General features: G+C 48.6%; 1 protein-coding gene across 7 annotated transcripts in view; it reads right to left on the reverse strand.

The window, feature by feature from the left end:
• MBNL3 (muscleblind like splicing regulator 3) overlaps window positions 1-24,712 on the reverse strand; it is an 81,410-nt gene that overhangs the window by 20,575 nt on the left and 36,123 nt on the right. For all 7 annotated transcript variants that reach the window (XR_011903508.1, XR_011903507.1, XR_011903509.1 and 4 more), the window contains one exon: window positions 8,342-8,506. Coding sequence is in view for 4 of the 7 variants with exons in the window: in XM_072336228.1 (XP_072192329.1) it covers window positions 8,342-8,506 (165 nt within the window). In the remaining 3 variants the exon portion in view is untranslated. The remainder of the gene's footprint in view (window positions 1-8,341; window positions 8,507-24,712) is intronic.

Raw genomic sequence — 24,712 nt, forward strand, 5'->3', positions numbered from 1 at the left:
CAGCACTTCAATCCTTTTAAGCAAATCGATAAGCAACATTAAAACGCCCTGCTCTTCAATCTATTCATTTATTGCCATTTACTTGCGATCCATTCGTTTCTCCTGACTCACAAATTCATGACTCATCCTGAACATAAGGCATCTTTATTTGTCAGATCAAAGTGTATTGATGATCTTTATAGTTTAATGACACAATTAAGGATTTCACGCCAGCAATTAAGGAAAGGTCCAAATTAAACAGACTTTTCACTCCCAGAGAAATGTCTCTGCTTTTGTATGTCTACACTGCAATGCTGTACAGACATTTCAAGGTAAATGAAAGCTTCAGGATCTAGAAGCTTCATGGCTGAATTTACTACCACCTTGCTACTACCACTGGAGAGGACCCAGAGGATTGGAGGTTTGCCGATGTGACTCCCATCTACAAGAAGGGCTGTAAGGAGGATCCGGGGAACTACAGGCCAGTCAGCCTAACCTCGGTACCAGGGAAAGTTATGGAGCAAACCATCTTGGGTGAGATCACAAGGCAGGTGTGTGGTACCCAGGGGATCAGGCCCAGCCAGCATGGATTCATGAAAGGCAGGTCGTGCTTGACCAACCTCATCTCCTTCTACCACTGGGTGACCAGACTGGTAGATGAGGGAAAGGCAGTTGATGGACGTCAGCAAAGCTTTTGACATGGTCTCTCACAGTATTCTCCTGGGGAAACTAGCTGCCCATGGCTGGACTGGTACACCGTCCTTTGGGTAAGGAACTGGCTAGAGGGCCGTGCCCAGCAGGTAGTGGTTAATGGAGTTAAGTCCTGCTGGTGACCTGTTACAAGTGTTTAATACCTTCACTGATGACCTAGATGAGGGGACTGATGTGCCCTCAGTAAGTTTGCAGATGACACCAAGCTGGGAGGTGGTGTTGACCTGCCTGAGGGTAGAGAGGCCCTTCAGAGGGATCTGGATAGGCTGGATTGCTGGGCTGAGGTGAATGGAATGAGGTTCAACAAGGCCAAGTGCCAGGTCCTGCACTCTGGCCACAATAACCCCATGCAGCACTGTAGGCTTGGGGCTGAGTGGCTGGATGACTGTGAAGAGGAAAGGGACCTGGGAATGTTGGTCGATGCTGGGCTGAACATGAGCTGACAGTGTGCCCAGGTGGCCAAGAAGGCCAACAGCATCCTGGTCTGTATAAGAAATAGTGTGGCCAGCAGGAGACGAGAGGTAATCATCCCTTTGAACTCAGCTCTGGTGATGCCACATCTCGAGTACAGTGTTCAGTTTTGGGCTCCTCACTACAAGAAAGACATCGAGGCACTGGAATGTGCCCAGAAAAGGGCAACGAAACTGGTGAGGGGTCTGGAGCACAAGTCTTATGAGGAGCAGCTCAGGGAGCTGGGATTGTTTAGCCTGGAGAAGAGGAAGCTCAGGGGAGACTTCATTGCACTCTACAGCTTCCTGAAGGGAGGTTGTGATGAGGAGGGGCTTGGCCTCTTCTCCCAGGCAACAAACAGGACCCGAGGAAATGGCCGCAAGCTGTATCAGATGAGGTTTAGACTGGGCATAAGAAGGAACTTTTTCTCTCAGGGAGTGGTCAGGCGCTGGAATGGCTGCTCAGGGAGGTGGTGGAGTCGCCATCCCTGGCAGTGTTCAAGAGGCGTCTGGATGAGGAACACCGAGATATGGTTTAGTGGTTTGCTGTAGCTACAGTAATGGGAGGACCTGGACTGCTTTTGAAACCTGAATTGCCTTAGGCAGACCCTGCAGGAAGAGTGGTGAAGAACACAGGTGGGCCCACCAGCTCCTCCTGCCTGAACTTCTTTAGCAGCTACAGTCTATTAGAATTTCAATTCTCCTGCGTCAGCAAACTCCTAAACTGAACTCCTAAGCAGGGACAGAATTTTACACCTATGAGCAGTCCCCAATCAGAGTCTGTGAAACTTTAAAGCACCCAGGTGATGTAAAATTTCCCCCTTCCCACCCAGATGGTGAAAGCCTGCAAGGAAGCAGTTCTTCTCCTGTAACAGCAGCTTGACAAGCCCTCAGGGACAGTAACCTGTGACTTGCAATCGTTTTTATTTTTCCTTCTGTCACCTTCTCTGCTGGAAACTCTGGGTTACAGTTAAAGCTTGCTCACATTTGCTGGCACACATGCCACTGCCCTCAGCAGCTAGAGCCCCTGCTCAGCAAGAAACGTAAGTGTGCTTACAAAGAGCCCTTAGGCAGTTCTTTGGCCACTCACATCACCCCTTCCTTGCTTTTATTTTTGTACTCCTAATTTCATGGCTTTCTATGAGAAACTGCACATGAATAGTTTGTTTCTTGACAGCATCCTCACCCCTGTACTCTGATATACCAGGAAACACCTTGCTAGCTGTGATCTGGAATAAAGCAGCCCACAGTAATATCAGCTAAGCTGTCCTAACCTATCTGCAGCTTAATGATGCTCTCTTCCTAGGGTCAGAGGGATAGTAACAGCACCTGAGCTGATGGGGAAGGGGACGACAGGTCACTTCCAGCATATACTTTCTCCTCCACAATGACAAGACAAAGCCTGCTGAATCAGTGGACTTTGGTGCTTTAAATGCGGTGAACCAAATAATCCCCTAAGAGGGATTTCCAATTTTCCTTCTTTTGAGCCTGATCCAAACCCTGCTTCAGCTGATAGAAGATTCTGACTATTAAACCCAGAGATCCTTCAGTCCACAGCCCTTTATTAAATCACTTTGTTCTCCCTTTCAGTACTCGGTGGCTCACAGACACATTACACCTTTTGCTGCTAGAAAAGCTCTTTAAGGATCTTCAAACACCGTGACTCCCTGAACACGTCAGTAAGAAGGCAGCATCTTTTAAGACTGTTTTCTTTGGTATGAGCACTACTAATTACAGTGACATCTGCTGAACTTCTGTCATCGTTCAAGCTATTAATTCTATTTTAAGCAGCTTTTTCAGCCTGGACAGTCCTTGCAGGGCTGTGCTGGGGCCTGACACATGTTGCCAGCACTTCTTTTAGGCACCCACAATAGCTCCAACATGGAGGATGGCTGTATGAACAACCAGATGAACAACCAAAGAACAAGCAGACCACACTCAATGCGCTAAACCTTGAAGCATGGTTTTTAAGTCTGAAGCATATCAAATGCACTGAAAACTACTCCTTTGCAAGCTGGCATCGGGGAGCTCCGTATTTACTGTGGCTGATGAGGGAAAAAGATGGGCTGTGCTCACTGCCAGCCCCGACTGTCTGTCTTGGTTTGGGAAATCCAGTCTGGCTCATGCATCAGTACCAGTAATAAAGACAGTGCCAGCCAAATCTTCCCTCCCCTTACATCTGTGCAGGTCCCCCGTGCCAGGCCTGTCCCAAGGGAATAAAAGCAAGTTTCTTCCTTGCAGCCAGAACACAACTGTAATTTCTACTCCAAACAGCACTCTCTGAGTGCCTCCCATCCACCCCTTGATTGCATCTGGCCAGGAGATTTGTTGGAGAGATCAATATTTTGACTGCACGCTATAAAGAAAGCCTTCTTATCAGTAGGCAGGCAAACATGCTATGGGCTCCGGACTGAGGGCTGGTAAGGTCAAGTTTTGATGCAAAACCCAACAATGCAATTCCAAATCACTGAAGTCGTTACTGCTAATGAAGCACCCTGGCCAAGCTCTTGAACATCAGGACAAAAGCTCTGCTTCTGCTGGAACAGCAAAAATGTGTGGCTTGCCTTAAGGATTATCAGAAGCTGCAAACAACTGCCACTCTCATTTTATACTGTTAAAACTGAGCAGATCACCTTGGAGCAGTAAAGGGACTGGGACAGACAGCCACAAACACATGGGCAATGGAGGAGGATGGTGCGCTGGGACAGCACCAGGCTCCACGAGCTGCCAGGTACCACCAGCACAGCCACCACAAGGCTGCATGCTGCTGGAGCACTGCGAGGTCTGAACTGCATTGCTACGATACAGGCAGAAGCCAACTTGAACAATATTAAGAAGGTTCAAAGAGACCCGTGTAATAGGCTGCTTTTCACCACTGGGAGCACAGATGATCACCTTCAGAGCAGGCAGGCGTGCAAACTGCAGGTCCCTGGGCTGGCACAGGGGACCTGTGAGGACACAGGGAAGCCCCTAGGAGCACAGGAGCCAGCTGCAGCAGAATTAGGGATCAGCTCTACCAGGTCAGTCTCTGGAAACCTAGATGATACTTTTCCCTGGAAACTTCAAGCATGTCAGACTTAGGAACCTGCTATCTGCAGCAAGGACTGGTATGCTCTGGGGCAAAACAACCTAATGGAAAACATCACTTTCACTCCTTGCACCCCTTAGAGATCTTGTATATTCAGCAAGTGCAGGGACAGGTTTCCTCACAGACTGTTTTTTAATAATCTTAACATATGCAAACGCTACCACTAACTTCTGAGCAGAGGGAAATGGCTCACAGCACAGAGGGGCTCAGACCAGCAGCAGCTCACAAGACTGGTTTACTGATTATTAAAATGCTTGCAAGAATGTAAGAAGCCCAAATGGCTTTTTGTATCTCAAGGAGGAATGCCTGCCAAGGACTTGGGCAGCTCTGTCTGCAGCTGACATTGATCAGATGTGAGCATTTCCCGGAGCACACAGGTGGTTGGTGATGGTGTGAGCACAGAGAAGGGACTGTCCAAGCCAGAGCCGTCTGTCACCACCGGGACACGTTACCTGGAACACCTGATTTTGTTAACAAACCAGAAGTTGCATTCAATTTGCCTAACAGAAATCACGCTGAAGCTGCAGCAGAAACACAGAGTGGGTGTGCAGAGGAAGGCGGGCGAGAGGCTGTGTTTTGTTGAGCACAGCCCAAGTGCTGCCTCAGGCAGGAAGCGTTGAGGCTGCGTTACCTCAGACCCTAAAAAGAGAAAGCCTGCAATTGAGAGACACGGTGTGGATACAGAGGTGCTGCTGGCCTGGAGGTCAGGAGCTGCTAAGAAGCTACACAAGGAAAGACATAAAATACAGCAGTAGCTTTTATTACAGACTAGTGATAGAAATATAGAAGATAAAGATCTTGTACTGACAAGGCTGCAGACTGATCGGTATCAATCACAAGTGGTACTGTTCAGAAAAAGCAAAAGCTTGTGTTCCTATGCAATGCAACTGCACGAGACTTGCTGCAAGACAATCCCCTTAGCATGAAGGCTGAGTGTGCTGCAATGAACCTGACTGGCCAAAGCCCAGCTACCTGTTAGCACCACTGCTTGTTTCCCCTGACAGACCACCAAGACACTCCTGGCTCAAAACTCATCTCTCTTTTGGGCTGCTGTTGCACAGAAGTGTGGTGTGAACACCCCACAGCAGTGATTGCTGAAGGATACTGGCTCCCAGGTGGGCAAAAAATGCCCGTGTTTACCCATTCCTAATGTGCATTTGACTATGGATCCAGAGGATCAGATTTTTGCTGCGTGGAACAAGCAAGCACCCCAAATACCAGCTCCAGTCTCCTCCACTTATTACAAGCATGTCACTGTGCTTTATCTCCTTCCTCAGCACCATGGGGCAGCAGTAGGCACCTGCAGCACCAGGAGGGAAATGCGGGCTGGACAAAGTGCTGGCCTGGTTATATTTGGGAGCACAGGTGACTGAGCAAAGCCTACAAAGTGCTTGACAGGAAAGAAAAGATGAAGAGCTTGAAAGCAAAGAGCACAGCAGTCAGTGCCCAGGCAGCTCCATGACCAGCACCAAGAGCCAGCCTTGTATTGCTGCAAAGGGGAAAAGCACAATGGAAAGGGTGGGGAATCAAGCTCAGGGTGCATCGCTTTTTGGGTGGCTTTGCTTTGGAACACAAACAACTCAAAGTGACTGTGTCTAAGGAAACAAAACTCAGCATTGTCTTGAGTGGTTTTCCATACTGATGCCAGAGCCCAGCTCTATCCACCTTCAGGCAAACTTCATCTTCAACAGAGACAGAGGAAAACCAGCCTGGAAAGCTTCCAACACAGCCCAGGCCAAGCCAGCAGCTAAAGTGAATACAGCCTTTTGAAAGTTGACGTTTTACTACAGAGCTCTCCTCCTCGGTACCTACGCAATCTCCTCAAGGTTCCCTTAAGACAGATACAGAGCAAACACTGCTCTGCATCCTTGCCTGACTTGTTTTGAAGTGCTGTATGAAGCCTTCTGTTTAAAACTGCATGATGGGCATCAAACATGTGCGTGATTCTCAGCTTTGCATGGACGGTTAACAGCAACATCACAGAGCAAACCTGAGACTTCAGCGATACAGCTTCATGCTAGCAACCATTAATTCACACCTGGTAGGTTTCTGCAAGCAGCAGGAAGCACACCTGGGACAATTCTTCTCAGAGCAAGCCTTCATTAAACTGGCATTATCAGGGTCCTGGCTATTAGTTCTGCAGGGAGATTAGCTCTTGCTGGATGTCAGCATTGGTGCAAGTTAAGATGTATGCTCATAAACAGACACATCCAATGCCATTTCAGGAAGCATGACGAAAAGCTGCTACATTAAGCACCATTTTACATGTTCTTTTTTTTTTAAGGTGAAAATGCACTTTAAATTACAGTCTGGGCATTCAGCTACTGTTTGGAGCTATTAAACATGCTGCTCCAAATCTCATCTCTGGCAAGTATCCCAATTAAGCAGGCATACCGTTGATCAGCTTTCTGATCATATGGAATCTGTTCCACTGCTGCATCTGAGATAATGCTTTCTGCTCTGAACAATTTCACGTGGAGCTCAGAGGAGGCACCACCCTTCCCATTCAGAGAGAAAAAACACCCTCAGACTGCTTCCACTGGCAGCATCTTTGGGAAATCAAAAGCAGGTGAAAGAGCCATCTCTTGTCTGTCCTGAAATTGGTGTGGAGCAAGTCAGGCAGGAGGAACAAGAGCTCATTTACTCTGAGCTCTGGGAAAGCAGGAAGCAAACAGTCATCACAGAACCAATTCTTATTTCTCTTCTTTGCGCATCTCTCCCTCATGGCACAATTTAGAAACTTGGGGCCCTTCTCATCAGATAAGGTTACCTCTGAAATGAGAGCAGTAACCAGACAAACCAACAGATTCGGTCTCAGAGGCAATTTAAAAGGCAGTAGTGAAACTGTAGTAGAAGAGAACTGGATCTGCAAGATTGCAAAGTGGGAAGATGGGAACTTTCCAAAGAGGAAATCCCAAAGGTATTTTGAATAGCCAGCCAAAGAACCACTGTGAATTCCCCACAGAGGAAAACCCCAAACAGGAAAGGTTTGCTTTCCATGCAGGGCAAGGAAACCAGTGCTACCATTTTGTGGGAATCCAGGACTTCCTTCCTATGCGCACGTACTTGAGTGAAAAGCAAGCTCTACTAGAAGAGGTGCAAAGATTGCTGCAGATTTGGGACCCAGAGCAACCAACAAGCAGCTCATTTTCTCTTCTGCCTCACTTCCCCATCTTTGAAATGGGAAGAATTATCAGCATTGCCCCCGTTTGGGGCAGAGAGGCCAGGCACTGTAGGTGGGACACCAAGAGGCCAAGCACTGCTTCACAGATTGCAGGCTAGAAGAGTGTGTCTCAGGATCTAGTCAGACCTCCTGCATGGCACAGCCCAAGGAGCCTTGCTCAACAACGGCACATCAAGCACACATCGCCCCAGGAAAGACATTCACCCATGACTTGAAATGGAAAATTCCTAATTAGGCTCACAGTTAAAAACCTACATTTTATTTATGTCAGTGATGAAGAGCTAAATCAAAACCAGTGGTGTTTTCTTAAGATATACTGACAGGCCAAAACTCAGCAGTCCCCCTCCCAGCAGATGCAAGCCATCCTCCCCCTGACACAACAGGGTTCTCCAGCCTGGAAACCTGCTTTAACCAATAGTCCACAGTGGGGACTGGCAGCAAAAGCATCTCCAAACCATCCGCTCTGCATACAGCTATTTCCCACAGGCTTCCCTTCATCCGGAAGCGAAATAAGTCTTTCTTGCTGTTAGAATAAAACAATATTGCCAAGAGTGACAGGGCCGTGGCATTAACACAGCTCTCTGCTGGGACAGCTAGAGTGAAATCGGTCCCTCCGACACAAACGCCTGTGTGGAATCCATCTTTCCCAGTGTCAGCCCACCAACGCAATTTGCCACAGGCAAAGATCTCCAACAGTCTTAGTCCAGTGTAAAACAGCCATTCAAAACAGGATGCGTTGGAATCAAGCCTCTCAGTTTTAGTGATGTACATGAACTAAATGCTCTGACTCCACCTGGAGCTAAGATGCTTCCACCTGAAGCCTTGAACTCGTGGTACTCAGTTATCAGAGGGAAGGAGAGCCACAGCTCCACGAGTAAACAGGAAAGAAATGAGGATGAGTGTGAAACCCAGCTCGCCGCAGTGACTTACGATTGGCTGTAGCTGCGTGCCTGGTAGCATGAACTGCATTTGCTGAGCAAACATGGCTGCGGCTGTCTTTTGCTGGATCAGGTTGTTGCGTCCATTTATTTCAAGTTGTGTTTTTAAGTGCGGGGGAGGGTGGAGATATTTGCAGTTCTCTCGGGTACACCGGCCCTGAAAAACATAAGGGAACAGCATCTCAGTGAATGCAATGCTCGTAGCAGCCAGAGAAATGTAATGACGGGTTGTTTGGGTTACTGTAACGACACAATCAGGAGGAGGCATTTCGGTGGCTACTGCACTACTTTCATGCTTTTCCTTTAGCAGTACAATGCTCATGTGAAGAACAACACGACTCCTGCTGCTGTAACGCTAACTGAGCATTGCCAAAGTGAATCCAAAAGTGAAGCTTCCTTACAATAATCAACATGATTGAAAAAAAAAGAAAGATAAACCCTAATAAAGATCGCTGTTTCCAGGAGTTAGCAACAACAGTTCCAAAAGCAACATCAAAAATCTCCCCTTTTCCTGTGTGGGTTGTTTTTCCTCTCCCTCCCAACACCAGACCACTTAATTGGCCCTAACAACCAGGCAGAGAAACAGAACCATCTCTACCGCTACCCCAACTGCAAGACATCTCTGTAAGAAATACCTCTGATCTTCAGCACACACGTAGGCTGAGATGCTGAGAACTGAGAGCAGCAAGAGCAAGAGTTCAAACAGTTCCCCCTTCATGCTTCCATTCATTAAAAGCCACGATACTTTGCATCACTGACTTCTTTCTTTCCTTCCCCTAAACAAACAGAACTACCAATGAAGCCGGGGGCTCCCAAAAAGCAGAGGTCTGCTCATGTTACAGACCACCTGAAACCAGCACTTTCAAAACCGTATGAAAATTGTGCTTTGCATAAACAGCATTTGCAGGCAAATGAAGATAAATGCAAATAGTCGATCGAGCAGAAAAACAGCAATATATTGAAGAATAATTAATGCTTAGGTTGCTGTGTTTTGGGTTTAATCCTGTATGTATTTCATCTTCTAAAAAGATGTACAGAATACAAGAGACATCTCGTGCAACCTATGCAGAAGCTTCACGAATAACTTCTATGCAAAAAAGTTGGTTTTTCAGCTTTTATTTTTGGTGGTGGTAATTCTTCTGTAGCTACTCCGAGCCCCGCAAGACAGGGCCAGAACTGAAGGGCACAGAACTGCTACATGATGGATAACTAATAATTGTTACTGCAGGCAGCAAAGGAACAGGATCATCCATTACCCAGCCCTTGTCCCAGGCATTCTCTCCAAGGGATGGACCCTGAGTTCTCAGCCTCAATATAATTAAGTGAGCTTTCAAAACAACAACAAAAAAAAGGACACCCAGCAAACAACAAAAGGGCAAACGAGGTAACCCCATGTTCCTGCCTGCTGGCAGGACCTTGCAGCAGAGCAGCAGCCCCATAACCAGATCCACAAGGGCACAAAGCACCAGGCAGGGCACAGCCCCTCTGGGATGGCCCTCATCCAAACTGAGGATGCTCGCCTGGGGATTTTTAAGACCTGCCTCTTCCAGCACAGGTGGAGTCACTGCACAGGGCTGAGTAACACTGCACAAAGCCAATGCCGTGCACCGCTGGACGAGCTGCCTTTGAACCACCTCGGCACAACAGCAGTGGCAGCTGCTGCAGGAGAAGGCGGCTGCAGAGTATGGGAGAGGCTGTGTGATAGAGCATCGCAAGAGACGAGCTCCTGTATCTGCTCCTTGGGGATCAGGCAGTTAAATACAACTCCTGGCTGTCCGCTGTTAGGTTCGAAAGGCAAATAATTAAGTGCAAGAAGTGATGGGCTAAACCCTCCCAAGGTTCAGAAGCCTGCATCTGCTCAGTGAGACTCTGCTTTGCTGCTAGAGGAGGTGCTGAGTGGCTTCCGACAACCAAACTGCAAAAGAAGAGGCTTTTTCATGCTATTGTTTTTGGCTTCTCTGCAACCCGACAGCACCAGATCCCCAGCAGCGAGTTAATTGCTCACAGGCCCTGAGGACATGAATCTTCATCACCAGACATCTCTTCAAGTGAGGGTAAAATGGCACCACACAGCTCGCTGGTGCCCAGACAGCCAGCACTGCTTCGAGGCAAAGAAGCGCATTAAACTGGAAGGAGAAGGAGGACTCCTTTGGGATTCAGCTGGTTTGGGTAGTCCTTCCTGCTTCCCTGACCAATCCTGCTCACCTCGCTTGCAGACAGGTGGAACAGCAAAGACAAGCACGCTGCTTCAAGCTGACATCACACAGCATCTTGAATTCAGTTTTCTAAGCCCAGCAGTTTCTGTGATTCCACTCATGGCTTTCCCCTCACTGACCCACATGCATCGAGGAGCTCACGATGAAGGTGGCATCTCTACAGCACCCAAGCTCAGAGCACGTCTGCTCTGTCCTGGGCTACAGCCTTCCAGGGCTTACACATTAATTCTTCCTGGTTAAAAGCTGGCATACAGTGCCTTGGGTTGGGAGAATGCTAATGCGTCTACCCAATTTGGAATGGACGTGTGAGGTTGTTTCTACCCTGCAAGAATGGAGGGAATGAAAAATAGCTGCCATTTTAGTGAGCAATTTGTATAAGGCCAACCCCAACTTGAAAAGGGTTTTGCTGTTTCAGTCAGTGACACCACACAGCCCAGTTGGTGTGAAGCACTGTCACCATTTTGGTTTCATGCTGATGCATGATTGCTGCATTCCACCGTGACTGCTCAGAAGCCACCAGTGAGATGGGTTTTACCTTCCTGCACTGCTGCAGATTCTCCATCTGACAACAAACGTTAGGAACAGACCCTACGGCAGAACAACACAAGAGATTGCTGTCCTGGTGACCTCAGTTCAGACCTCCAGCTAAACAACATTCAAAATCTCTCACCTAAAGCAATGGGCACTTCTGAACAGCCATACTGGTAGAGGCAATCCCCTCCTCTACATTTCCATCACAATGTCCATAGCTCCCAGTGCTTCTCAGCAATGCAATGAGCTTTACCAGACTGATTTCAGCTCAGTGAAAGCAGCCAGAAGGACGAAGGAAATGCTGTTATTCGCTTCTCAGTACCAACTGCACCACAGCAGGGAAAGCAATGGGGAACTCGTAGCAAATCTGCTGCGTGGAGGGTGGGCTGGGGTCAACTAAGGACAATTCCATTTCATACCTGGGACACCATAGGAGTACAGTGAGAGAAAAAACAACACGAGTCAGGCTCCAAAGCCTCAGAGGAGTGTTTTTACCATTAAAAGGTGCTCACTGTTTTGATGAAGTGAGGAGCTGTGGCTCCAGCACAAAGTCAAGCTGGCTGTGTGCATTGGGAAAGGCAAAGCCCTCAAAGCCTGACCCTGACAGGGAACAGTGTGCTGAGCCGCTGAGACCACTGCAGCCATTGCAGTGTAATTGGAGGAGCTTGTTCTGGTGCTGTTATTTCAGCACGAGTACTGATTCTAAGGAGTATGCATTTCCCACCCTGTCCCAGAGTGGCACATGAGCCTCCATCCAAGGAATCACCACCCAGCAACAGACTGCTGCTGGCCCTGGAAGCATGCTAAATATAGCCATCTTTTCTGGCTCCTCACAAAATGGAAGGAGTATGAAGGACCACATTCGTCAGCTTCTTTGCCAACTAGAGCCAGGAGGGAAAAGCATATGGACTGCAATTCCCCAGGCTCTAAAGATGGATATTAAAAATAAATCATTAAAGCATTTTCGGAGAGAATCTTCTCCCCTTTCTTCCCACATGCTCCCCCACCCTGACAGTAGGCTGCTGGCATGTGACCGACTCTGTGTTGCCAACTGAAGTCATGCTGTGATGGCGCATACTGTAAATGGTTGGCATCCAACACGAGCTAACGTGACAGCAGCTTGCAATGTCAGTAACAAAGGTAGCTGTTTCAAGCATAGCGGTGATGGCAGCACACTTAGATGCAATAACAATACCTGTGTTACACCTAGGGTTTGGAGTGTGGTAGGCTGCAGCTTGGTGTCTGCATCCCCATATGTACCAAGGATGAGCCACCTCTAAGCATGCTGTGCAAGTTCTCCCCTTGCTGGCTGCTGAAATGAGCCAAACCATGCAGCAAGAACACAACTTCCAGCACTAACCCAAGGCTGCGCTCACATTTACACCCATGCCACAAGGCAGTCTGTTACAGCCTCTAATCAAGGATGCTGGTGAGGGGTTCCAGAGCTCATCCGTCTCTGGTTTTAATGACCGCACTGCACGTCCTGTCAATCACCAGCAATTCCCATGTGAAAACCTTTAAGCTAATGCTGCTTTTCACACACTAGAGGCTGTAGCAGTCCAGAGCCCTGACTGTGCTGTCTTCTCCACAGACACTGACGACATGTGCAATGACTGACAGCAAAAAGAATGAAAAGAGATGAGGCAGGAAAGGATTTCCATGTTTTGCATCAAACCAGGCACCAAAACACAGCTTGACTACATAACTTCTCTCTGCATGAAGCAGCAGATTTCCCTCCCCGGAGGAGCTCAGTGAGGAGGCACACAGAGACAAGCGGTGCTGCTTACTCAGAGCTCTGGCTGCAGCACGAAGCATTGCCTTCACCCACTCAGCACGTGCAGAGCCTTCTCCTGGCCAGAGAGTCCAGCATGGCTGTCACACATTAACATGCAACACAGCCACGGCCATCTAGTATGTGCTGCTGTATGCTGGGGGCAGACAGGGACCAGGCAGCACAACTGGCCACAGTGATTAAGTTATCAGTGGGCAGTGGGAGCCAGCACGAGGGAAGTTCAAGGCTTCAGCCCCTATGCCCATGCAGCACGCTCTGCTCTAGGTCCATCCTTACTGCTTTCTACTCGTTAAGAGGACAGGGACACGGTGCTCAGTCCAAGCTCCAAGTCTTCTGCCCATCCTTAAGGAGTCGTGGCTTCAAAGTTACTCTCCCAAAAAAGCAAATGTTGAGGGCATTTCGAATACTGTCCATCCGGCACCCCCAGCTAAAGGGCTTCGTGCCCTCCACAATTTGTCCCTAAGGAACTGGCACCAAGGGCCAGCACTCTGCATGCTGCCAACTGAGTCAGTGTAAAGTACAACCTTGCCACCCCCCTTGAATATTCACCCTGGCACAGTACATCACATAACTTCTGCTTAACCAGGATGCATTTTTGCTTGTTGTGCTGGAGCAGCCCACTTTTCTGAAACAGGTTTTGAGATATGATCTACAAAACACTGCTCCTCAGTCACGTGTTCCCACAGAGGGCTGTTAGCCCACTTACAAGGATCCCAAAAAGTGGGTCAAGTGGACTTAGAGAAGTGAGAGACCATCCCCAGGCCCACACCAATCAACTTCACCTATTTTCCCCAAACCTCCTAGTCCCCAGGCAAGGGACTCCAGCACGTTGCTCTCCTTGCAGCTGTAAAGCTGCTCCTGATTCCCAATTCCAGCTTTTCTTCTCTTGCAAGCCAAGCCCTGAACATCTTACCTCACCCTAGAGGGCCAGAACAGCAATCATTTCCCTCCTCTTGGAGGAAGGGCTCACACTGCAGTCCCATTTACTCCCTTCCTCAAGCCTCTCTGCTCCAGGTGATGCAAACCATGCTCTTTCAGCTCTGTGAGTGTGCTTCCAGCCTCTCATTAGGAGTTTCTCCAGTCACCCTGCCGACGTGTGTGCACGCACAGGGCACAGAGCTCCAGCTCAGCCCTTGCCACCACTGTGCAGATAGGAAGACTCTTCCCCACATGCCCTGCAGACAACGCTGCCATTTATACATCCCCGTATGGCATTATCTTTACTTGTAGCAGTTAACATTCTTGACTGACGTTCAACAAGCTTCCATCATGCAGCTGATGGTTTTGCTTATAATTCTGTACTGTTCTGATTGAAGTTAAAACTTCAGCCCTTCAAGATGATTCTTCCAACTTGCTGAGATTATCCACCACTCCATCCCCGGTTCCCTGGTGTTCCTGTAGCTCCTCCCAAGCTCAGAGCACCCTACAAGTTTAACACGCATGCTCTCTATTGCATCTTTCAAGCAATCAGTTAAAAATTATTATTAAAAACGTGACACACAAACTGAACCATCTCACCAAGAGCGTCCTTCCAGCCTGCCACTGAACTCAATGCAGCCTTCCAAGGAGCTGAGGGCTGTCACACAAGTCTTTCCTATGCTTTTGTTCCCTTGTCTTGTTCGGAAACCAATCTGGGCCACATCAAAGACTTTCAGATGAACACCAGCACTCCTGCCTTCATGCCTCTTTACAATAATCCATCTCAGAGACTTTCCAGTTCCACTGCTCCCTCTGCTCCTCCGGCCATCACTGCAGGGATGGATGCTGGAACTGGTGATTCGCACCCCTCCTGGGTCAGGGCTCAACCATACACTTGTATGGAATGTCTGGTACAAAGGAGCCTGTGGTCTGACGTGACTCGTACTGTACAGTTCATTAGACAATTGCACCTTCAGTTGGTTGGTGCCTCCCACGTCCTTCTTTTCTCTTCCACATGCTGGTATAATCTTGATATTTTCCAAATGTGGGCATGGCATCCACTTACAGAGAGCCCCAAGACTTCCGTTAAGATGTGGATCTCTGTTGTGAACAGAACGCAGCTGAAAAAGCACAATTCATCTTTTAGTCAGAACTCCCAGATGGCAGCCAGCCATGGGAAGGGGAGCAACATGCATTTCCCAGTGTACGGAAGTTCTGAAGCATAAGGATAAAAATGCTGGAGTTGTGGTTGAGCTGGTAACTCCCAGGTGCAGATGATGCAGGTCTTGTGAACTGCATACCTGAGCTACAATTGAGTACAGTTCATAAAGACATTATTGGCTGGAAATACAATTCAAGCAGACCCTAAGAAACAGAAACCACTGTTCTGCAGTGTCTATAGGACGAGCTTTGCCTGACTTATTGCAACTTCCCACCACCCAACAAGCCATCTCCCTGAGCTTTGAAGGCAGTTGAGAAGAAAACTGCTAAACCCACCCTGGGTGGTGTTCTGTCCTAACTCAGCTCCACCTGCAGCAGTCAGACAAACCCGTTCAGATTGTGCATGGAATAATAAGACCAAAGCCAAATGCTTCTCAAGCTCCTGCTCTTGTATAGCTCAGAAAAGCGCTACGAGCGGAAGAGCTGATGCTGTACATCACCACATTACTCACTTCAGCCTCACAAAGCCAGTGCCAGGTTGTCTAACCACACTGCAGCTGCTGCTCAGAGCTCTGCAGCAGTCACCAGCACACACACTGCTCAGCCATGGTTCCTGCTGGGTCCCAGAGGACCAGCCAGGCCTGCCCCCAGCCTGGTCTCCCTGCAGAAAGGAACACTGCCTTTCCTATGTGCTGTTTGAAGAGGCATTACCTACTGAGGAGCGAGAGCTCTCAAATTCCCTTATACATCCCCACGGCTGCAGTGGAAAAGCTTGTAGGTCTGTCACAAGCTCCCAGTGCTACCAAGACAGCCCAGCTTGTCCCCGAAACCAGCAACTGAATTTCCATCAGCTTCAATGAACGCCAGGTCGAGCCCTTTCAGAGAAAGCCTAGGTTTGATTTTGACTGAAACGAGTGAACCCTGATGCTCTGCATGACTTCAAATGAGAGCAGGGGACACCTGGCAGCTCTGACAAGAGCCGTGGGTCTTTTTGAAGCAAAACCTCAAAGCAAAGCTCAGTGGCATGTGCAAGCAGAAGGGAGCTAGAAGGCCCTCCAGGCAAACCCAGGAGCCTCATAGTGCCGTTCCCAGCCTAACGATGCCAGTCCTGATCTGCAGTCCAGCGAGGCTCTTCTTGTCCAGTGAATAAGAAAAATGCAGAAGGAATGGGAAACAGGCAAAAAGCCCTAGCACATTGGTACTATTCATCAGCCTCCCTGTCTCACCCTTGTGACTGCTCTTCTGGGTTATTTTTACTTTGCAGAGAGATGGAAGGAAAGCCAGGAGGAACAAAAACATCAGCATCGTTTCTTGCAAGTACATCCGAGCCCAAAGATGGGGACAGCTCAGGGGACCAACACTGCAGGGTGTTCTCCAGCCTGACACTGGCAAGCAAGCTGCCCCTAGCAGCCTGACACACCACTGAGCAGATGGGGCTGTGGTCAAGCATTTAAGAGTACAGCTGGGCAGGCTCCATCATCAGGCACCGTGTGACAAGCGGCAGCACTTTGTTCCAACAGGGGACATATCTCCCACCCTACAGCAGGAACAGCATAGTAGCTAAATGATTTCACCAGTCTGAAGCGAGGCACAAAGCTTTTTGTGAGTAAAACCACGCAAAGAGTTACAATTAAGACACTGGAAGCAAATTGCTGTATGGTATGGTCAAATCTTACTCCAACTCCGGCCCTTTCAAACAGTGTGCTTGAAACTATAGAGCACCTGGAGCTGGGGCTCCTCCAGAGCAGAGGCGTTGTGCTGGGATGCAGACACAAATATCTAGGGCTCCTGAACAAATCTGCAGCCTCAAAACGTTTGTCAAGCTTGTTTTTGTTACACAGCTCAAACCAGAACACAAGAGGAAAAAGCAAATACAGCAACATTTCTGCTTCATCGTACCCTTTTTAGCATCGCCTCAACCACTGACAGGTACTCAGAGCTATCACAGAGCTCTTCTTTCAGCCAGCGAGCTTTGCAGGCAAACCCAGCTCCATGCAGACAAGCTTGTTAGCATGGAACCCGTGTATTTCACCCAGTAACCACCACCCTGGCAATTTTTAAGTTTAATTAGAAACAGAGTGACATGCCTTCGCTGTGTTCTGTCAGACCCCAAGTAGCCACAGGCACCAGCTGAACTCCCAGCTCCTCATTCACCTGGCAATTAGGAAAGCCGAGAGCTGCTGTGAGTGAAGTTTACTTTTGCACGCTGCTGAATGCAGCAATGTTCTGCTGCGTTTCCCCAGGACAGCACAAAGAGGTCATGGCTGTCCTGCTTTCACGCGGGATTTTCATTCCAAGCTGTTTGTTATCCTGTTCTGAGTTTGTAAGAACTTCAAGTTATTTTGTTGAGGAAAAGCCCTGTAGCTCCTTCATTATATTTTCACATCTTGACAACTCTTTCCAGCTCTGTTCTCCTGCCAAGCTCTCTCCATTCGGGCCAATGGCACGCTCTGCTCTGCTCGATGAAAAACGCGTATTGATTTTATGGTTGTTGGTTTGCGGAACATTTTTGCTCCCTCCAAGCAACGGACAGCGCTTACCAAGTCCAAAAAATATATATTGAGAAAGCACAGCACTGGCAAAGTATATTTTTGTATGAACCGCAGAGCCAAAGAGCAGAAAAGCAAGTTTATAGGAGAGATTGCTATTTGCACTGCACAGTAAGCTCGTCCCTCAAAAGGACTAAAGAGTTTGTTCTGTTTTTGTTCTTCATGCATCCTCCAGTACATTGTGATCAGGTTATATTTTGTGAGCGGCAGCAACCTGCACCACCACCACACACTTGGAATGAGGCTAACACCAGCTCTATCACCAGCACCATCAGCTCTTAAGTTCTGACCTGACCATTCCTAACCTCTCCCAGGTGTTCTTCTGCTACACGCTCAGGTTCAGGAACGTTAAAAGCATAATGAAGAACATTTCTTTAACACGGTACCGAACAGGGCTTTCTCCAGGCCAAACAAGCTTTTACAGACATCCCTTATGCTGGAACAGTCCAAACAACTGATCAATAACAATTATGAAAGGAGGCACTTAGCAACCAGTAAAGAGAACAAGTTTAGAAGCAGGTTTAGCCCTAGGATGGCTGCACGCACTTAGTGCGGGGCGCAAAGCAGGTGACGTCCTGCAGCGTTAATGTTTCTAGGGTGAACGTTTCTGTGCGGGGTTTATTCATAACCAAAGAAATCAATTCCACCTACAAGATGGCACTCCATTGATTTATGAAAGCTATGCCAACCTCTCAGATAACACAACTACAGCATTAAAAACAACCTCCCCCCATACACACACACAAACCCCCAAATCCTTCTAATACATCTCCCACCTTTTGTCTCCTGCTCTGTCACTCCAGATTGCTACTAAACCAGGGCAGCTTTTGGAAATACCAGGTGTAGTTTCTCCTGTGCCTTAAACCACTTTTTCATTGCAAATCCCATAATCCAATTCTACAACTTTCACTGGCTGATTGAATCCGTCAAGGTCATACGGAAAGTTGATGCTTCTGACCTTCCTTTACCTACAGCGTCTGTTAAATATTACAATTGAAGCAGTCAAACCCACACGTAGACGGGGACCAAGCAAAGTACATTAAAGCCCAGGAGAATAAATGTTAAAGCACTGTGCTCATGAATACAAATACGGGCTGTGTGACCACCCCTGGCTGCCTCACTCCTGCTGTTTGCACAAGGGAGAAGATAAACAGAGGAGCGCAGGAGACTGACGGCTGCATGGCCAAAGCCCAATGCTTTCTCCTGTCTGTGGAGGGCAAAGCGATGCTCAGACAGCCCGGCTTCCCCTGTGCTTTAGGTATTTAAAAAATGAAAGTAAAAACAAAGCAAAACAAAGAGCTTGTTTGCGAGAACTTGGCAAAAAACAAATTTACCATTTGAGTACTAGCCCAATTTGGGTTTGTGTTGCTGCAAGCAAAAGCTCAGTGGGCATAAACAGATTCCTGGTTTTCAAATATATATATATATATATATATATATATTAATTCCATCTGGGCTGACAATTCACAGGGAGAATCCTCAGCTTAGAAATACAGCTTGGCCGGATGGGCTCAGCCTCAGCTGAAGAGGGGCTGCCAGGGGACACCTGCTGCATAGGGTGGCTGCAGGGGAGCAGACAGACAGGACAGAAGGCTGTGAGGCTTCTGGGTATCAGGGCTTTTGGTTAAAGCAAACAAATAAATAAAAAGCATGCCAGGCTTCCGATGTCACACCCACAACGTGATCATCTTGCTGCTGGGCACGGGACTAAATGCACTGGTACCAAAATGTACCTTCGGGGAGCTCCTCCAGCCTGCTCAGCTGGGCAGGCAAGGACCGCACTGCCCTCCCCTATCCAAGAGGCAGCAAGGCTTGAATAGGAAGGAAGAGGGGGGGAAAAAAAAGAAAAATAACAAAGGGAAAGAAAAATAAAACCCGTCTTGCCCCAGGCAAGTATTTCACCTTGGCCAGCTTCTGGAGATGGATTTTAGCATGTTCTTTATCCTTTATTACAGCCAGTAACGTACGCACATTTAAGTCGCAAGGGATTTTTCTCTTAAGGAAACCCCTTCAGATGTGCTCTTTAAGAAGTGCCTAGCACTAGAAAGCAGATATGCAACCAATCTCTGCTCAAATCTCAAGTGAAAGGAAGGCAAAGGCAGTGTAAATATTTGCTAAGAGTCCAGGGCAGGGCCCACAGCAGCAGCGGAGCACGCAGGCTGCAGCAACGGCAGGACAGGTCTTTCACAGGCACCAGTTTGCCAACAAAGGTTAGGAGCAAAGGGCTCACAATGGCAAAGACCACGCCAGGCCGTTTCTGTGGGCAAAGAAAAAGATTAGCAACACAGCACTGCAATCTATGGGACATATTGAAGCGCAGGACACGTGTGCTAGTCACAAGCACCACTCATGCAGTCAGTCTTAAGGGACAGCGTGCCAAATTCGGTGCCAACATCTGAAAACTTGCTAATTTATGATGAATTTATTAGAACAGCCTCAGCCAGAAGTAAAAAAAACAACCCACATCTTAACGATCTGTCCTAATTACAGCACTCCTCCCAGACTCTCGTTCCACCCCAGCCTGTTATCCAAGTGCCTAATGAGGGTCTGTGCAGATCTGCACCTCCCCACCCTGCTCAGGCAAAGATCTGTGCTCTGCTTCCCCGCTGAGCACCTGATGGACTCTTCCCAAGCAGCACAGAGCAAACAGCAGCCCGCTCCAGGAGCTGTTCTGCTCCACCTGTACTGCACACCGACCCACAGACACAGAAGAAGCTCTGGAAATCTACTGCCCAAAGATGGCAAAATGTAATAATGTTTGTTTTCTCCGAGCAGTGCCAGGAATAGGGAAAAAACAAATAATGCATTTCATAGAAACCATGATTTCAGGCACTGAAGGGTTAATCCCATGTAGCTGCTAATGAGCTCTGTTGTTCCCCTCCCTGTAAGGAGAGCTGCAGGACAGGACGGCAGAGGTTGAATCTCATTGTGGAGATGCAGCCACTTTTTCCTGCAGGATGAAACTTCTGCCCTGCCAAAAATTCTGACCTAAATTCTCCTCTGAGTGGCACTGGTACAAGCCTGGAATAACACTGCTCAGTAACAGAGCAGCTAAGAGGGGAAATATGCTGCAGATATGTGCGTGTGTCTGCCTCATTCCAGCAGAACAACAGGAACGGCACAGATCAGGGCTTCCATTTGGTTTGCTTTGGTGTTTGGAGTTTTTAATAGCTGTTGGACTCGTGTCTTTAGGTTCAGAACGCTAAGAAAAGCCCAGGGAGGTAGAAATAACGAAAGCATCCCCACACGGGCACCTGCTTATTCAGGCTTCAGTCCCTAAAAGCAAACTGCTCCCAGCACTGTGGGGTTTTTCTGCCCTTGCCATATTACTGACCTGCTTTCCAAACTCCTGCCCTCGGTTTCCACTCTGAGCCGCTTAGCCTTGTCCCAGTCACCCACACAATGCAGGCTGCCTTGTGCAGACATGGAGGAATGCAAGGATTTGCTTTCTAATAGAAACCAGCCTTTAAAAGCTATCTTGACAACATGACGCTGGCAGACACCCGACCTCATGCATTCTGCTTCTGCCACCAACAAGAGAGACCTTCAGACACAGCACAATCCTTTCTTAAAAGGGCAGCAAGAAAAAGCCCTTTCAGTGCCCTGATTAGGAACAGCCAGGACGACAGTCAGCTCTGAGGCAAGCATCCATTTGCGTTGAAGCAAGACGGGTCCATCCCGGATCTGGCAAGGAGAGATTTTTCTGCAAGGAAGCATGACCTTTCCTGAGGACATCTGCAGCCTCTCTGGCCACGTGGGAGGAGTAGCTGCAAAGAAGCTCCAGTGTCATTAGTGAGTCTGGAATGCAGCACAGCCGGTGCCTACGTCAGCAAACACCCGGCTGGAAAAAAATGCTCTTGCTCCTTACACTGATAGATGGGCTTTGATGGAGCCTGGGCAGAAACCCCATGCAAACCTGGGGGAGCAAAAATCCCCTTCATTGGTGTTTCCATCCTCGCTAATATAAGCTCTATTGGGTGTGAGTACTTCTAAAGATTTTACATTACCACACAAAGAAGCAAAACAATAAAAATCCCCTTAATTCGATCTGCATGACATCACACAGGGCCATGGCTTGGGAGCAATGGCACAGCTCAGGACCCCGCTCCAAGCACTACCTACAGACAGAACAAGATGCCCAAAAGTTTTCACTCTGAACACATAAAACTTGATGAAAACCAAATTCCATAAGGCTGGGGGAAGCCTTTGTCAACCCCGCAGCCCTGCCACATGAAGAGACCCCTTTCCTGCCACGTTTCACTGCACGTAGGAAGGTACAACATGGAGCTGCTTGCTACCATTCTTTGTAAGTCAGCTCCTCCACAGATTACTGATCCTCCACAACCACGAGGCTGTGAGAGCGTGGGGGAAAGCATCCAGTTCTGACCGTGCAGGGGGACAAACTCAACTGCATTTTCCATACAAGCAATTGAATTCAGCCTGCAGGTTGCGCACGCAGGCTCTGCAGGAGACCACTTCTGCACTTTTCTTACCCCTCAAAGACTTGCTAACTCAGGCACAATCTGCCTGTCTCCAGCTGAGTCCTTCCTTGCTGGATTGCTGCAGAGCTGTAGCCGCAGTGCTGCCTGAGCTCCTGCCTCCCTGCAGCAGACAGATCCCTCTTCCCATCTCCACATCCCCAGCTGAAAGCAAACCCATCCCTATTGCCTCTCAGCCCCAAGGCACTTTTTCCCTGAGCTCTCACAAGCCGTTTGAGTGGGCTACGGTGACAGCACTACAGCACTGTGACAGTGCCGGTGCTGTGGGATCATCTCCCTCCACCAGCTCATTCTGGCCCTGCTGTCATGCCCATACCCAGCCTTCCCAATCCCACTGGGATGTGTGGGAGCCCTGGGTGGTTGCCCCCCTCCCTGAAGCAGCCCCCCCTCCCTCTCAGCACACTTCAGCCATCCCTAATTCCATCAGCCCTGACAGCTCCCTGGCTCCAAGCACCTCTGAGTCACACCGCCTGCTCGCCTTGCTCCAGCTCCTACACTGAGTGCTACAGGGGCCTTACAGGCAGCACTACTGACACAGCAGGGAACCAAGGTCTGCAAGGAGCTAACCATGATGATCTCTGCTTATCTCCAAGTGTACCAGATGCTCTGAGAAATAGAAGCGACCACAGATGCAACAGAGAGGCAGAAGAGACTTACCAGGCTGCTTTGCCCAGTCCCTATTGATAGCACTGGTTAAGGACAGAGGACATGGGGACCAACAAGCCCACAGGGAAGGAGGAAACAGAGCAGAAAGTAGATGGAGAAACAGGGCTTTGGAACAAGGCTGCAGGTCTCATGACACAGGAGCAAGATTGGGAAGAGCTGCAAGAAGTGCCAGCTGCATTTTTAACGTGTGCCCCGGGAAGAAGCAACATCGCATCCAACCCAGCAAGGCTCCTGCTTCCTCCTGCCAGACTTCTTCAGCCCTGCCTGGGTACCTGCAGTGCCACAAGGAAGGGAAGCCAGGACCCTGCAGGATCAGGTGGAACTTAATTATAAGAACAAAACTGAACGCATGCTCTGATCCTGCAGAAACAGACAGCAGGAGGAAGATGCTGGTCAGCAGTATTGGGTAGCACAGTCAGGATTACACGCTGAGGATTTGTTTTCAAGCTCTGCTCAGCTGCGACAGGGGCTCTTTAAGGGCCTAATCTCCGTGTGATTGTTCCCAGCATCAGCCCTATGGATCATGTCTGGAATGAAGGTCTCAAGGCAGTGCTCCCAGGCAGACTGGCTGCAGCTTCCTGTGGTCAAACTGCCCTGGCTATCTCCTCCCAGTGAAAGCAGACAAATCTCCGCTTGCTTTCCCTAATGTCCCTCGATGCAGCTGAGCCATGCAGATCACAGAGACCTGCTTTCTCACTTAAAAGCAGGAGCAAGCAGACAAATAGAGTTAAAGCATCACCATCTGGTCTAATGGCTTAAACCCCTCATTGCAGCCAGGTGTAGGCACTGTTGGGCAGAGCTGTGGACACCACTAATGCAACTCAGATGATTCTCACACACTCCTGCCTGACAAAACCCAGTGAACCCCACTAACCAGGCAGAGCCTCAGATATCACAGCCTTCCCGTAGGGCTAGCTAACCTGGTCCTTCCTTGTACTCAACCACTCAGTGGTGCCCTGTGGACTTAGCCAAGGGTTGTGGTCAACAGCCTCCCTGTAGATGCGTTGGGCACCGGGTGCTTCTCTCTGCTGTGCAAACATATGAACACACGCAGAAGTGGCTTATTTCAAATGTACACGTTCCACTACTGCAAGAGAAGAGCTTCTCCCCTAGCACACAGACTGCCACCTCTCCAACAAGGTCAGGCACCGATCTCCTCCCCCACTGCCAATGACCTTATTAGCACTGATCATGGTTCTAATAATATCCTGCATTGTAAGCAGACCATCTGCTGTAACATTTCACTACAAACTTCAGGAACTGCAAGTGTGCTTGGTTTGAGTACACTCACTTTTCAGCAAGCCAGTTTTCCCCCTCAAGAGCACTCCTTCCCCACAGCTTTAAGCTAGATGTTGCAGAAAGGCACTTCTAGATCACAGTGAGCTCAAGCACACTGCAGGGACTGGCATAGACATACCACAGTGCCAGCTCCAGGCAGCAGTAAAGATGCAGGCAGAGGTTAAAACCAGCCCTGAATCACAACCTTAAGCTCTTTTGGTGATGGGGGGACACACCAAAACCCAACATGAGGCCAAACACCAAGCAATGTTCTGAGCCAGATGTCAAGCGTTAAGGCTCCTGAGAGCAGAGATCATCATTCCTACTGCCGTGTACTCTCTATTGTGTGGATAGTTTCACCACGTGAACATATTAGCTATTGTCAAGCAGAGCACTTTTTGCCTTCAATCAAAAGAAAGGCGGCTTTCACAACAGCCAGGTTTGTTTGCAGAAGAATTATCCATGTTTGATAGCTATTCATTCGGAAGGAGCCAGGTTTTGACATGCTTCCTCAGTTAGGACATCTGCCTAAGACACACACAGTACAGTAGCTCAGCTCCAGTCAGTCTTCAAAGTCTTTTTTTCTTTGCATTGCTCCCAAGGGGTCAAGAAGTGCAATCAGGCACAGACTCACAACGCAACACTTTAAGGCAGCATGAATGCTGGTTTTCCAAGTCCTTGGCTTTTCCTCTGACCAGAAGGGCCATCCTTAGAGACTGCAGGAGAGACTGAATGGGACAGTAAAAGGTCACT

Source organism: Excalfactoria chinensis, chromosome 4, assembly GCF_039878825.1.
Source record: "Excalfactoria chinensis isolate bCotChi1 chromosome 4, bCotChi1.hap2, whole genome shotgun sequence".
In the NCBI taxonomy this organism is placed as follows: Eukaryota; Metazoa; Chordata; class Aves; order Galliformes; family Phasianidae; genus Excalfactoria; species Excalfactoria chinensis.